The sequence below is a fragment of the Papilio xuthus genome, unplaced genomic scaffold (genome assembly GCF_000836235.2).
Source record: "Papilio xuthus unplaced genomic scaffold, Pxut_1.1 DF825946.1, whole genome shotgun sequence".
Classification (NCBI taxonomy): domain Eukaryota; kingdom Metazoa; phylum Arthropoda; class Insecta; order Lepidoptera; family Papilionidae; genus Papilio; species Papilio xuthus.
In genome coordinates, this window is record NW_013532703.1 from 6,688,035 (window position 1) to 6,703,179 (window position 15,145).

General features: G+C 44.7%; 5 protein-coding genes and 1 pseudogene across 5 annotated transcripts in view; 2 read left to right on the forward strand and 4 right to left on the reverse strand.

Moving 5' to 3' along the window:
- Acadvl (Acyl-CoA dehydrogenase very long chain) overlaps positions 1 to 2,832 on the reverse strand; it is a 4,253-nt gene extending 1,421 nt beyond the window's left edge. Inside the window, exons 1-5 of the mRNA XM_013321779.1 lie at positions 2,517 to 2,832; positions 1,419 to 1,617; positions 756 to 1,093; positions 534 to 675; positions 10 to 315 (exon numbers count right to left, since the gene is read on the reverse strand). Of these exons, the coding sequence (XP_013177233.1) occupies positions 10 to 315; positions 534 to 675; positions 756 to 1,093; positions 1,419 to 1,617; positions 2,517 to 2,584 (1,053 nt within the window). The 5' untranslated portion in view covers positions 2,585 to 2,832. The remainder of the gene's footprint in view (positions 1 to 9; positions 316 to 533; positions 676 to 755; positions 1,094 to 1,418; positions 1,618 to 2,516) is intronic.
- Positions 2,833 to 3,640: 808 nt separating this feature from the next.
- On the forward strand, positions 3,641 to 6,860 carry Hydr1 (abhydrolase domain containing Hydr1). Its single transcript, XM_013321485.1, has 5 exons — positions 3,641 to 3,883; positions 4,010 to 4,179; positions 4,432 to 4,681; positions 4,963 to 5,128; positions 5,277 to 6,860. The coding sequence occupies exons 1-5, from the start codon at positions 3,788 to 3,790 to the stop codon at positions 5,774 to 5,776; spliced, it is 1,182 nt and encodes a 393-aa protein (XP_013176939.1). The 5' UTR covers positions 3,641 to 3,787; the 3' UTR covers positions 5,777 to 6,860.
- Positions 6,861 to 6,940: 80 nt separating this feature from the next.
- Positions 6,941 to 9,869, reverse strand: LOC106124626 (alpha- and gamma-adaptin-binding protein p34). The gene is made up of 5 exons (XM_013321486.1): positions 9,562 to 9,869; positions 8,887 to 9,065; positions 8,166 to 8,280; positions 7,890 to 8,078; positions 6,941 to 7,550 (listed from the first exon to the last, which is right to left on the reverse strand). Exons 1-5 carry the CDS (start codon positions 9,632 to 9,634, stop codon positions 7,294 to 7,296), a joined length of 813 nt encoding a protein of 270 aa, XP_013176940.1. The 5' UTR covers positions 9,635 to 9,869; the 3' UTR covers positions 6,941 to 7,293.
- A 575-nt stretch (positions 9,870 to 10,444) lies between these two features.
- On the reverse strand, positions 10,445 to 11,387 carry LOC106124222 (uncharacterized; annotated as a pseudogene).
- A 205-nt stretch (positions 11,388 to 11,592) lies between these two features.
- LOC106123956 (leucine carboxyl methyltransferase 1) lies at positions 11,593 to 13,706 on the forward strand. The gene is made up of 3 exons (XM_013320371.1): positions 11,593 to 12,019; positions 12,179 to 12,362; positions 12,647 to 13,706. Exons 1-3 carry the CDS (start codon positions 11,801 to 11,803, stop codon positions 13,216 to 13,218), a joined length of 975 nt encoding a protein of 324 aa, XP_013175825.1. The 5' UTR covers positions 11,593 to 11,800; the 3' UTR covers positions 13,219 to 13,706.
- A 1,265-nt stretch (positions 13,707 to 14,971) lies between these two features.
- The window catches only part of IntS9 (integrator complex subunit 9), a 3,796-nt gene continuing 3,622 nt past the window's right edge, over positions 14,972 to 15,145 (reverse strand). Inside the window, exon 8 of the mRNA XM_013320277.1 lies at positions 14,972 to 15,133. Within this exon, the coding sequence (XP_013175731.1) occupies positions 14,972 to 15,133 (162 nt within the window). The remainder of the gene's footprint in view (positions 15,134 to 15,145) is intronic.

A 15,145-nucleotide genomic window follows, 5' to 3' on the forward strand; every position in this document is an offset into this window, starting at 1 on the left:
GGCGGTTACCTGCACGCCGCCGAAGTCGCAGAGGCGGCGGCCGAACTGCTCGCGCGTGGCGGCGTGCTCGGCGGCCTGGCGGAGGGCGGCGCGCTGGGTGCCGGCGAGCGCGGCCGCCATGCCGAAGCGGCCGTTATTGAGGATGTTCATGGCGACCTTGAAGCCGTTGCCGAGGCCGCCCAGCACGTTGGCGGCGGGCACGCGCACGTCCTCGTAGTACACCTCGGTGGTGTTGGAGCACCGGATGCCCATCTTGCTCTCGGGGGGGCCGGAGGACACGCCGCCGAAGCCGCGCTCCACGATGAACGCCGTCACCTTTATGGAAATCGGCAAACTTGGCTTAGAAGCTTATCAAGGTCAGTAGTTAGTAACTACTAAGAGGAGATTCTGTCTGAGCTAGTAAGGTCCCTTTTAATAGGTAATCATGCAACCAGCTGATCGCCATCTGACATCCTGAATACAGTGGTGCAGAGTGATGCTGTGCGGTGCTGTACGATGCGATACAGGGTGGTGGTGAGTGGTGCAGCGCTTACCTTATCGATCGTCTTGCCGTCGCGCTCGACCGGCGTCTGCGCGAACACGGTCATGATCTCCGCGATGCCGCCGTTGCTGATCCAGATCTTTGAGCCATTGAGGATATAGTGCTGGCCATCGGGCGTCGGCACCGCGCGCGTCCTGAAACACACATGTGGCAGCTGAGAGCATTTAGCGGGGTTTAGAGGGCATAATGGTCTGAGGGGAGAAGAGAAACTTACTTGATGGAGCCGGCGTCGGAGCCGGAGGAGGGCTCAGTTAAGCAGAAGGCGGCGTACTCCCCGCCGGTGACGCGCGGCAGGTAGCGCGCGCGCTGCTCCTCCGAGCCGAACAGCAGGATGCCCTTGAAGCCGATGGACTGGTGCGCGCCGAGCGTGATACCGACGCCGAGGTCGTGCGCGCCGACCACTTCCACGAGCCGCGCGTACTGCGTGTTGTTGAGCCCCAGGCCGCCCAGCTCCACCGGCACCTGCAGCCCGAACGCGCCCAGCTCCCACAGCCCCGACAGCGTGCCCGCCTCGATCTGCGACTCCGCGTCGTTCTTTGTCGGATCGTTTACCTAAAAGTAGCGATATTACACATCACTGTCCGTCGAAACGCTGAAAATCATTAGGTACGGAAAGGCAAGAACTTGCATACTACTACCATTGAGACTCGGAAGTGAAACATAATAAGGATTCTCATTTAAGACTTTCACCGGGAAACGACGTGCGCAGAGGAAACCCACATATTATTTGGTTATCGTAACATTGTACACATCAATTCCGCCTATAACATGATAAACATCTACATTAAATACTAAATTATACGATTAATAATAAAAACATGCAGTGTGAACTGAGTCAGAACAGTCACCAAATAGAATGTGTATTTTTGTAATGCACCTCCTCAAAAAACTTTTCAACGGGTGGCACGAGCTCGGCAAGGGTCTGGCGTTGGTCTTCGGTGAGCGGCTCGGGAAAGGGAAACACCTGCGCCGTCTCCACGTGGCCGCGGAACAGGTTCAACGTGAAAGAGGCACTCTGGCGCGCACCCCGGCCCGCCTCTGGCCGCGCCGCCTCCGTAGCCAGCGCTCGCCGCCCGCTGCGACCCACCACACCTGTCAGTCTCGTCACGTGTACCAGGCAGCCGCTGCCCACTTGGGAGGGCTGCCAACACCAACCTACCAGCTACTCATACTGCTGCCATGCAACTCTAAGCCTTTATGCATAAAGTTTTTTACACTTCCATTCAATGGTTTCCAAAAACCTAATATATGTATGTCTTCTTTGCCTTTCTAAACCCTGAACTATTGGTCCCATTGTAATGAAATTCTAGTAGGTTGTTTGGAGAAAACCAGAGAAGGGTTGTGATGTAAAAAAATATTTTCTGGCCGATCAGTCAACTGATTCACTAATGGGAATTATTTTCCAATATACCTAAACATACAGATAACTAGCAGTTTCAGTATAAGAAGTCCTCGCACAATGTCATGTTATAAAAATTTCAGGACCAGACAAAGACTCTTACATAAAGTTTCACTTCACCGTCACTTATGCCGGTTTGACTGCATAAAATATTTCTGGAACTCTTTCAGGAAAAGACATTTTATTTAGAGCAATCAAAGTAGAAAACAATCAAATTCATTTCTATTGAAATAAGTATTTAGGTAACAAAGGCATCTAAAAAAATGTATTGCTGGGCCAATAGACTACACAACATAGTCTGCAAGAATACAGGCTACAGGCTACTTGTTAATTTTTTTTTAATTCCGCGCGAACGACAGCTAGTTATTTTATATTTAAGAAAAAGCAAGACTTTAAACTTGGCTTTGTGACTATACTATATGATGCAACAATTACAAAAAGGTGACTTCAAAGCTCAATTTGTAATGACCCGCTACAGCAATTGTACAAAGTCCAAGGTTCATGTGGGTAAAGTTTATTTAGGTCACAGCTGATTTTGATATCTCAGTAAACTTCTATTGACCAATTAAAACCTACCTTGGTGATAGTGACAACTCCCTTCGAACACATCGACTTGCACATCTTATTATTTTGGTTCCTTGCATTATTTACTTCTAACAAGAAAAGTACAAACCAGAACAATAAATACAAAACTAAACTTAAAAGTTATTTAATACTGTCTAAATAAATTAACGAGCTCAGAACAAAACGTAGGTAGTTCTTATAACTAATCACACCTCGCAAAGAGAGTATTAGTTTTAATGACTAAAAGCTTTTAATTTAAAAATCCACATTGCTACTTTGTTGGAAATTGTAAATGTAAAACTGTGCATCTACCAACATTACAAAAAAACAACTTATCGTCTTTCTTTTCAATTCAATGTCAAAACTTTAACCATAGACAGTTTGCGTCTTCGATTACATATAGACGAGATCCGACAGATTCCTACCATAATATAGATATGGATGATATAAATTAAGACAAAAACACATTTTTTGTAGCTCAATAGCAGAAAAATCTTCTATAAAGAAATTATTTATTTAATTTAATGTATTAAATAAAGAAACAATACGAATTTGGGGTGCTCGGGAACTGTACCCTAGAGTTGGTCCACAACTATCAAATGCTATGACCATAACTATATTCAGTACAAATTTGCAGACAGTTGTAGTCCACCGTATTTTAAGACTTTAGAAAATAATAACCGAAGTAATACCCACATAAATAAATACTAGAACATCTATTCTACCATATTCATAACAAAACACTTAACATTTGAATAAGTAAACAAATATCAAAAATTGAGAAAGGCTTTGATCAACAAACTGACAAGAAACTAAGAATTTCTAATGATTTCCGCGCCGGTTACTTTTAGATCGGCCGTGCCTTTTTTTAATTAATATTTTCTGTTAGTAATTTAGATTATAAATGTTAGCCTATTACTTGTAACATATATCTTAGTAGTTTACTATCATTTCATTTCTATAAGAGCTACAATAAATGTGTTTCCGTCTTAAGAGGTCCACAACAATATTACAGTCGGGATCTATCGGATCTCCCCTACCTACCTACCCTTCATATGAACTCTGTGGAGGTCAGTTTTCTCGCACTAGATATCTATGGTATCTTCATTGGCCAACATTCAACATTGGCATTTGGCATTCGAATGAAACTTCAAAACATTTAACTGGACATGACATTTCTAGTTTCTACAAATTGTTATCCTCGACATGACGTGATTTGTAGATATCTTAGTACATTTTTTTGTTGAAAATGTTTTTTTATATAATAAGCTAGAAAATTAAACATGTTCACGTACATTCTAGAAATTAAAAAAGAGCTATTGGTGTGCGTATCCTTGTCGGTGTTATACTTAACCTATTATCTAGTAGAGGTAGTCAAGGTAAAGTCTATTCTATTATCTTTTAAAATTGCGATAAGATCGCTTCCACAATTACCTGTGCAGCTGTATATGTACTCATAGCTAGCATGTTTTATAACATAAGAATTTAAAATTGCGTTATTTCAGAAACCCATATTAATTTGCCGGAAAGGCGAATTTCGACAACTTCTAGAAAAGAATGTGCCGATTCTGAATGAATATTATTGGCCCACGCCGTGGTGCGTGGAATCGAGGTTGCAGACGGTAATCGGGTCTATACTACGTTCGCTGTTGTTGCCGCCGCTTCAATTTCGGCGGTAAATAAAAAAAATTATGCAAACTGGTTGGTTATATACAGTTATCATAAAATACAATTAATTCCAGGATTCCTTATTTTTCTATATTAATTATGAAAAGAAGGCGTCGGCGACAGCTTAAAATATATTTTGTGTTTCTAGTGATTTATTGAAGTTACTCAAGTTTATAATAGTTATATTGTAAGTTTAGCATTTGAGATGTGGAATAGCATGGTCATCAGAGGTAAATATTGAGAAGGGAAGGTTTTACAGAGAGGTGTTGAAGCTCTCGGATGGCGGGCAGGTGGCCCTGGACTGGCTGGAGGAGGACGATGCGGGGGCGGAGTGCCGCGCCGTGCTGCTGGTGCTGCCGGGGCTGACGGGCGGCGCACAGGCGGACTACGTGCGATGCCTGGCGGCCGCCGCGCGCCGGCTCCGCGCCGCGCTCGTCGTGTTCAACAATCGCGGCCTGGGCGGCTTGCCTCTCACCACGCCGCGCCTCTACTCCGCCGTCAGCCACGAGGTGCGTCACTTTACTCCGCACTTCAGGATGAACATATGCAATGACCTCGCGATGTCGTCATCACGGTCACGACGTCGTCGAGTGGATGCTAATGACCATTATTAAGAATAAGAGATTATGGAAATTTTGTTATTGAATAATCCAGTAATTGCTTTGAGTATTTCATAAAATAATGCATTAACGAGCAATTTGCAATATATTATGAAAATCAAAATTAGAAAAGAATTTGTTAAGTGTAGGATTGTGGTTGGAACATAAGAGTAATGAAGGTGCGGTGGCAGGAGGTGGGCGAGGCGGTGAGCGCGGTGCGGGCGCGCGGCGTGCCGGTGCTGGCGGCGGGCGTGTCGCTGGGCGGGCTGCAGCTGGGCCGCTACCTGGCGGAGCAGGGTGCGAGCGCGCCGGTACACGCCGCTCTCATCGTCTCCTCGCCGCTCGACGTCGTCAAAGGTGATTTTACTCATTGTTGGCCGAACAAAATGATGTCCAATGTATTTTGTGCAAGATAGTTATTAGTGTACCGCGGCCGAACCGACCAAATAGGAAAAAAATTGAGTCTGAAATAGCGCATAGGGCATTAATAAATGAGGAGGTGTAGGGTCGCAGTGCATGGAGCGCGCGGGGCTGAACGCGGCGCTGTCGTGGCACATGGCGCGTCAGCTGCGCGGCACGGTGCGCGCGCGACTGCCCGCGCTGGCGAGCGGGGTGCGCTCCTGCCGGTCCGTGCGCGCCTTCGACGCGGCCTTCACGGCGCCGCACTTCGGGTTCGCGTCGCCCGAGGCGTACTACCGCGCCGCCTCGCTGGCCCCCCGGCTGGGGCGCGTGGCTCGGCCGCTGCTCTGCCTCTGCGCCGCCGACGACCCCTTCCAGCCGCTGGAGGCGCTGCCGGTGCGCGAGGCGGCCTCCAGCGCGTGCGTGGCGCTCTGCGTGACGGCGCGCGGCGGACACATCGGCTTTCTGGAGGGCTGGTGGCCGGCGCGCGCTCCCCACACGCAGTACGTGGCGCGCCTCGCCGAGCAGTACTTCGCGGCGCTGCTGCCCCCCACCACCACCACCACCACCTCCACCACCACCTCCACCACACCTCTACTCTCTTAGTGATTACATATTTTGCACTCACAAAAATACACCCATATAGGCATACTAAATATAGGAAAATGATGCGCATAAATTAGTTAATAATAAAAGACAATAAGAGGGCAGAGGAGGGCGGAGGAGGGCGCGAACGCACCGGATGTCCACGCAATGAAAACGCACAATGGAATTTGTTCCCACATCTGGTGAGTTTATATAGAGAAGAGGTTTGCGAGAGCAGCATGTCGGAGGAGAAGAAAGCTCGTTTGTTTATACAACAGGAGCAAGCGGGAGAGAGGAGGAGAGAGGAGGAGAGAGGTGGAGAGAGGTGGAGGACGAACAAGTGCACTTATTATTTACACGAAGGCGGGAGGTCCGCGGCTGTAGCTACGTAAGGATATCAAAGCTTTTGCTTAACTTTTATAGTATTATATAGTGAAAGAAGCGAACGAGAGGAAGGTTCCATTAAGTCTGTGATGTAACTTACTGATTATAAATGATGTTGAAGTTAATTGTTCTGTTGAGTCGCGTGAGGTTGCATGAGGCTGCGTGAGGTCGTACGAAGCCGCAAGAGGTGTCATGAGGCTGCGTGAGGTGGTACGAAGCCGCAAGAGGTGTCATGAGGCTGCGTGAGGTGGTACGAAGCCGCATGAGGTATCATGAGGCTGCGTGAGGTCGTACGAAGCCGCATGAGGTAGTGCCTCACGCGACGCTGCGCTAATTTTATTAATATTGTTTTGTTTAGAAAATGTTTTAAGAAAAGGTGCTTTAATGGTATAATATGAATTCGTTGAAATTAATAACTTTTATTATAAAATGTATTTTATACTGAGATGCGTGTAGAGGTCGTATTTACAAGTCCAATATATAGTGCGGGGGAGGTGCGAGGGGCGTCATCTATGTGTGGACAAGAAATAAAGGTATTCGAAACGTATGCACGAGTTTTATTGTGGAGCCTCGTCTGTGCGAGCTGAGCAGAGCTGAGCCGGAACGCTGAGTGGGGGACTGCGCCCTCCATCATTACACGAGATGACGAGAAACACAAACAGGAAAATGAATTGAAGTAATTGTCGTGTAGCCCGCGAGTTATGTACACATGAACAAACATTCACACCGCCGATGTGTTTACATGAAACATATAACAAGAACTGTCCGGACGTACATAGATAAAAATAATAAAATATAAAATTGCTTTAAAATTTTATTTTTGTTTCCTTGAATTATAGGTACAGTTACAGTTTCGTAGAAAATGTGTTGTCCACTAAAGTAATTAATAACATTCAGAAATGTTCCTTAACTAGGCGAGGTGACAGGTAATGTCCGACGGCCGACGTCACGTAAGTCCTCCTCCTCCTGCTGATGGCACTTTTATATATTCATAACTTTGTTAAAACGCGCAGGCATAAAATACTGTTGTACTGAAATTTGTATGGCGTCATATACATACATACATCGATTTCGATCGGTTTTCAGTAATTCATTTTAAGCAGCTTCGTTTAACATTTCACGTTCGTTTCACCTCAAGCGGTGCCGCGTCTCCGTCAGCAGAGGTGCAGGTCGTGTCCCAGCGCGCGGCAGAACGCCGCCACCAGCTGCTCCGCGCGCTCGCGCCGCACCCCGCGCTCCTCGCCCTCACCCGCCGCGCCCTCCTCGCCCACCGCGCCTACCGCGCCCACCACGCCCCCCGCGCCCACCGCGCCCAGCACACCCAGCGCCTCGGCGAACGCCTCCGCGCGCTCTACGGCGCTCTCCTCATCTTCTTCGTCACAACTTCCGCCGTCCGATGATTCCTCGTCATCTGAAATGTGCAAAGTGAATCAACGTGGAGTCCGGTTCTCATTGTTGTGCGACAGATGGATACAAACAATTCCATCTCTACTAAATCAGCAGCACCGTGTGCCTCCCGACCCTACGACTGCGTGTACCCCCGCACCCTGCACCCCCGTGTGCCCATGCAACCCTACACCGTGTGCCGCATTATTTTACCTTCTAGTTTTTTTAGTAACAACGGTCAACAACACATTTCCCCAAACTATGTTACTGTGTACATATTTAACAAAGCAATAAAAAGTAAGATTAGGACATTGTAAATGGACCTTAAGATATAAATCCATGTCCCATATGTAATAACATATACCTGAGTAAAAGAGAGGCGCGGGTGCGGCGCCGCGCCGGCGTAGGCCCGGCCATACGTGGGCGTGTAGCGCAGACCGCGCGCGCGCCACGCCCACCTCGCCCACGTCGCCCTCCCACTCCCCCGCACCGCCCTCCTCGCGCAGCGCCACCAGCTCGTAGCGCGCGCTGGTCGCCCACGACGCCAGCGCCCCTGTCACAGAACAGTGCACCAGCTTTTGTCAGAGTAGACACCCCACTGGCAACATATGGTGAGTGAGGCGAGTGAGGGGGCACGTACCGCTGGGGGCGTGGCCGTCGAGCAGCGCTAGGCGCACGGCACCGCGACGCAGCAGCGGACTGGCGCGCGCGCGTCTCTCCTCTGCCACGCTCGCGCCCTCGCCCTCGCCCTCGCTCTGTGTGCACCGCACATGTCTTATCATAGGTTTGTAGCTAAATACTGTTATGAAGTAAAACCGACATTGTGCCAGTGTAAATATCAATGCTTACATCCCTTCACTAATCGCTCTGACACTAAACAAATCATTAGACAATATAAATCCTCAACAAAATTTGTAACAATCGACGACGACGACGATATTACAATAATATAATTATAGTTTGTCATTGTTGAATAAGTTTCAATAGGAACCCAGTCCTACAGAATTCATTGTCAAATAAATATAAACCTGAACTTTTAGATTGATTACTAACAAAGAAGCCAGAGCACCACATTAATGACTATAATAAGATCTCACCATGCCGGTCACAGATAAACTAGGATACATTAACAAGAAGCGAGGATAAACTCCACACTACTTATAATAGTGCAACCATATAAACTTATTTTGAATCTTTTACAATGACTTATTTCATGGAAACACCAAATGCAACTGAAAAATTTTACATAATCTGTTCAATCAGTACGATGAACAGTTATAAATTCCCACTGATAGGTAGACTGATTGGAAGAACCCAAAACACCTACACTTGTATTGAGCATATACAATTCATGAAGCTACCTCAGTTGCTGAGAGATAGATGAGATGTGCATCAGCGCGCGGCATGGGGGGTGTTGGCGCAGCGGCGTCTGGCAACGCCTGCAACCGCACTGATGCCTCATAATACTTGTTCTCTAGCCGCCAGACATGCCAACCTGTCTCTTTGTACTTTTTATCTTCTACAATGTTGTCTATTAATTCTGTAAGTATTGAGTACTTGGATAAGTTAACTATAATAAACAACTAAGTTTGCACAAAGTATTAATATTTTTATTAAGAGACTAATCTTAAACTGTAGGCACATGTAATTTCATTGATGATGTTAAAATAAGCTTATAAAGGAAATTATCTAATATTAAATGTATATCGGTGAGAGCCAACAAAAAAAGCAATAAAGCTGCTGAAAAGTGTTAGTTTTAGTGTATTAAAAATCTTATGCTTCTAGAAGCACTCTAAGAGACATGAAATCGGGATTGCATGTAGCGCACCCAGGGGCTGGGATCATACAAGATTCAAGCCGATAACTGTATAGCATTTGGCGAAAAAAGCTAATAAAAAATCAGAAGTTCCGAGCATTTTCTTTTTAGTTAGTTAGTGAGACTCAGACTGACAAGATATTTTTTTTAACATACGTGAAAAATTTTATGAGTTAAAGTTATAGTTTACATATTTCAATTTACTATATATAATAAGTACCTGAAATAATTTTTGTTGCTGTACTATTATCCGTTGCACTTACTAATATAATGGGTAAATCATATGACGACATAATTATACACTAAAATATAGTAATGTCATTATTTATAATTCTTTTAGACCTAAGTATAGTGTCACCAACTTATATGTGAACTGACGGGTGTCGCGGCGTCGTTTCGGTGTTGCTAGTTAATTCCAGTGTGCACAAAGGTCGGGAAAGTCGACACATTTTTTTTCTATTATTTAGTTTGTATTTACGATAAACTGCTGTGACATAGGGATTCAGAAGTATCGTAATAAAACACACGGAACACGGGAACACTCTAAAGTAGTAGACACTGACAGTCGAATGACATTTCAACCTGTCACCGTAGTTCCTATTTTTGCCATTTCACAGATAAGTTGGTGGCACTATAGCTATAGCTACATAAGTGACACACAGAGTACTATAACTTGTAGTGTCACCAACTTATCTGTGAACTGGCGGGTGTCGCGATCGTCGTTTCAGTGTTGCTAATTAATTCCAATGTGCACAAAAGTCGGGAAAGTCGGCACATTTTTATTTATATTAATTAGTTTGTATTTACGATAAACTGCTGCGTGACATAGGGATTGCATCTATAATATACCAATACATAAAATCCAACCTCCTTGTATATATATAGCCTTATAAAAAGGAGGCTTTTATATAGCCCTGAATATAGATCCCGAATCCTGAAAACGTGAAAGTTGGTCAAAAGTCAAAATGTTCTAAAATTTCAAAAAACAGTCAAAGTATTATAAATTATTTTTTCTGCTTAAATTACGAATGTTTTGGTCCAATTTTTGAGTGCAATTAATAGCTATGTTACTTAGGTAACTAATCCAAAAAAATTGCAGGAATATCTTCATATTTGTAGCCACAGTGTCTAATCATATGGTGGAGGGTATCAAATTATAACTTTTAAACAAAAAGAGTTAGATTTTTTTTGTATTTTCCCTGTGTAGTTATGGATCTGGCTATAAACCATTACAGTTTTACGAACATGTTTACAATACTGTTTCCACTCATGAACAGTAATAGCTTCAAATGCTTGTATTACCAGGCGAGAGATCTCATCATTTTTGTGATTAATATTTACACTAGCCACGTTTCTTTCTCATTGTGCTGCATATTAATTTAAATAGATTAAGGTCACAGTGATAGGGGAGTAAATACAAGCAAATGTGACCATTTTCTGCCAAAATCCTTTCAATCTCGTATATGGGCTGAGGTTTGTTTCTTTTAAATATTTCTAATAGCTGAGATTTAGTTAAATCTTCTCCATGCTCGATTTTATTTAGCCTAAGCCATAACTGCACATCTTTTTTTAAAGCGTTTGAATTTGGGACTTTATGCACGTAAACACGGTTATAAAGAGCATTATCCATTATAATAATTGATGGCTCTATTAAATTAGGCACTACAAGTTTTCATTCATTCGTTTTTTGAAATTGGCACTAATCATTTCATCGTGCAAGTGCATTTTTAACAAACCCTGCATCCTCTCCCGTATGAACAATAATATATCTTTAACCTTTTGATACAGGCTCTATTACTTCTACGCCCTCTTCTTGCCAACATTTGCCAGATGTATGTGAAGTGTGAATGTAAGTTTCATCTAAATAAAATATAAATTTCATATAAATTACTAATCGAACAAAGCAACGTTTAGGAATAATGGTCTTGGTTTACGTTAACATTTTAATAAAACATTTTTATCGTTGTTGTTTCAAATGTCCAACTCTTAGATAAAGAATATACTTGATCCACGGTCCACTATCCACTAATGCAAACTACCTTGCGATTGCCACTTGAACTGAACTGGAGACTGTGACCAATCCACTAGGGATAACGAAGCGTGGGGGCGATCAGTGGCGTCGGATATAAAACGTCCTCTGCCCCCCCCACCCCCCCTACGCTATTTACAATAGACGTAACGTAGACACACTAGTCAAGTCAAATTTATATACTCTGTGTCCACTGGGTCAGTTATCCTTCTCTATCTATAAACTGTCAGCAAGTGTCAAAGTCAATGTCAAATAATGTCAATGTCGTATTTTTTATATGGTCTAAGAAAAATATTTGGATCATAATAAAAGTTATCGACAAAGTCGTACTTATATAGGTTTTTGATTTTGCAACAATTCAGGAAACAACGTAGGATCTACGTTATGGTATTTTAAATTATTGTTTAGAATATAGTGATAAATCGCCACCATGAACAATATAATATCGTGGACCGCTGAAGATGAGGCCATCATTGCGACTAACACGGATGCTACAGAGTGCAAGCGATGCGCCGTTGAATTAGGCTACTGGAAAGATGATTACATTGTGTATTTTGCGAAACATGTAGACAGAAAAGCTCCCGAAATTAATCGCGGCTACTACGCCAGAGTTAAAGCCATGGAAATGTTTATTCATCAGTTTTTGGAGGTCGGTAACTTCATTATTATACATATGAAAATAGATTTTATAAACCGTTAGAAACTCGTAACCCATACAACGGGTGGTGCTGGTGCTGGTGCACAATACTTACTAACCAAATATACTAAAGTTTTTAAAAAAAGTAAAGTTTTTTGATTTGTTTTCCAGCGGTGTGGCACAAAGTGTCAGATCATCAACCTGGGCTGCGGCTTTGACACTCTCTACTGGAAGTTGAAAGACTCAACGCAAGCAGTTGGCAATTTTATTGAATTAGATTTCCCTTCTGTAGTTGCTAAGAAATCCCACATAATCAAACGAAATAAGCAGCTATTAGAGAAGATATCTAATGAAGGTGAAAATATTCTTATTATTTATAAATTGTGTGCAAAGTCCGGCTTTGTATTATGTATATTAATAAAATTTTAGTGTGCGTTACACAGCTCTATAGGAGATAGGCAGAGTAGAGTAATGTTGTATTCAATTAGGGGTCGGCAAGTACAATAGATTTCAAGATATTCTGAACAATATTTACTTAAGTATACTATGGCTTTAAAAGATTTCAAATAAAAGGGCTAGAGATGGGTACAGAAGGCACATCTTGTTTGAAAAAAGTGTGTAATATTAATTAATAAACAGATGGCGAGGTCATGATCAGATCGGGCGACTTGCACTCGGATGGCTACCACCTGCTGAGCTGCGACCTGCGCTGCCTGAGCGAGGTGGTGCGCAAGCTGGAGGCGGGCGGTGCTGGGGGTGCTGGGGGTGCGGGTGGAGCGGCGCCCACGCTGCTGCTGGCGGAGTGCGTGCTGGTGTACCTGCGGCCGGAGGCGGCGCGCGCGCTGCTGGAGCACCTGGCCGGCGCGTTCCCCCGCTGCGTGCTGCTGGTGTACGAGCAGTGCAACCTGGGCGACAAGTTCGGCGAGGTGATGATGCGCAACCTGAGCGCGCGCGGCTGCGCCCTGCCCGGCGAGCCGCACTGCCGGGAGCCGGGGGCGCAGGCGGCGCGGCTGCTGGCCGCCGGGTTCGAGACGGCGCGCGCCTGGGACATGGACACGGTGTGGCGCGCGCTGCCGGAGGAGGACCGCGCGCGCGTCGAGGCGCTGGAGATGCTGGACGAGCGCGAGCTGCTGCAGCAACTCAACCTGCACTACGCGCTCAGCGTCGCCACGCGCGGAGACCTCTTCGCCGACCTCGACCTCAACGCGTAGACCTCAATCCCGCAATCATCTCGTCCAGAAGTTGATCCGTCGCTACGAGAGCGCACAATGCGTCGGTCCGCCCCTTCCTTCCCGTCTCTCATCAAGTTATCTATCACTTAAGCCGTAAATTTAGTTCGTAGCAGCAAATGAAGAGCCGATCAGTGAATAGTTGTCGACGATCTCTGGCATCGTCTGACGAGCACCTGGCACGTCCACGTCTCTCGAAATAAAGTTTTTCTCGTGCACTTGAATGTCGAGGAACTTTTTCAACTTTAAGTTTGTGCAAAATTGTAATAATCGGTGCATTTGTCGAGTGCAGAAGTGATAGAGTGGTTGTTTTATTCGGTGACTGAATGTGGTGCGTGTTCTTGTTGAATGTTATTTATCAGCCCCGAGCGCGTGTTTAGATCTTCTCGATGTGTATACTAGCCGTTTTTCATTACTACTTAAGTGTTACATAATTATTTTATTTATGATATAAATGCTGTACTACTGCTCTTTTCGTTTTATTAAATGCTTTTCCCTTAATATAAGCGCGTTCGCTTTGGATACAGTGTAGGTGTACACAAAATGAACAATGAATTCGCTCCGAAGCGATTCCATAACGAACTTAAAAAAATGTATTTAATTGACAATAAGTATTGAGAAGTGACCTCTGAATGTCGCGCCTCGGTTCCATACATTTTTGAAGTTCGCTATGGAATAGCTTCGAAACTAATGCACTTTGTTTAGAACTTCCGCAGAACTTCTGCCACTTTTGAACAACCCCTAATACTTCTTATAGACTTCCTTTTTGTAATCAAACAAAAATGCCCTAAAAATAACTTTAAAGTCACAGGTTTTTTTATACATTAATATAAACCGTAGGCCGCAATTCCATCCGCACGGTTTTAGAAAAAGAGCTAATTATTAGGCTATGTGTTCTTCCAGACTACGCTCTACGATCGTACCAAATTTTGGTGAGACGAATGCAGCCGCGTTCTGAAGATAATTTATAACAAACAAGATCAATTATGACGAACGATTTGAATTTTTGTTATGTAATTTATGAATAAAAGATTTTTTTTATAATTAATGATTAAATTCAAAAAGTACTGATTCAATTTCAAAATTCTTTTGTCCTTGTCAAGCTACAGTATCACTATTCGAGCGTTTCTTCATTCATTATTATGTATGTGTTACAATGACGCACACACAGAAAGGCAGTTAGTTTGTCGCGAGGTGCGAGGTGTCGGCGAGGTGCGAGGTGGCGGCGAGGTGCGAGGTGGCGGCGAGGTGCGAGGTGTCGCGAGTGGCGGCGAGGACGGCAAACTCATCACTGTATATGTTGTCAATTTGTACAGATGCAAATGAAAACTTTCTATTATATATTTAGAAGGCAAACCTTTTCTGCTATTAGTGAAATATCCTGACGTCTCAAGAATATCCTATTTTATTAATGTTTTTTCCACTTATTTTGTATAAAGGTGGAATATGTAGATATCATATTATCAAATAGCAGATGAAGTGTTCAATAGCTGCTGTGCACATTTTAACCAGTTGTTCTCCTGCCCCCTCCTGCCTCCCTCCTGCTCCTCTTCAGCTCGGACGCGGCGAAATTAAAAAGCGGTCAAGAAAGAAAATCAATCGATCTTTATTCAAGTAAACAAAGGTTAATAGCGCGTCACACGTGCGGCGTGCACGCGGCGAGCGAGCTTCACACGTGCGGCGTGCACGCGGCGAGCGAGCTTCACACGTGCGGTGTGCACGCGGCGAGCGAGCTTCACACGTGCGGTGTGCACGCGGCGAGCGCGCGGCGCAGCGCCTGGCGCACGTCGGCGCGCCCCTCGCAGAAGACGTGCGTGGCGTGCCGCTCCACGTGCACCAGCGTGTCGTGCCGCGGCAGGTGCACGATGCACCCGTCCGCACCCGCCTCCACGCGCGCCTCGCCCAGCCC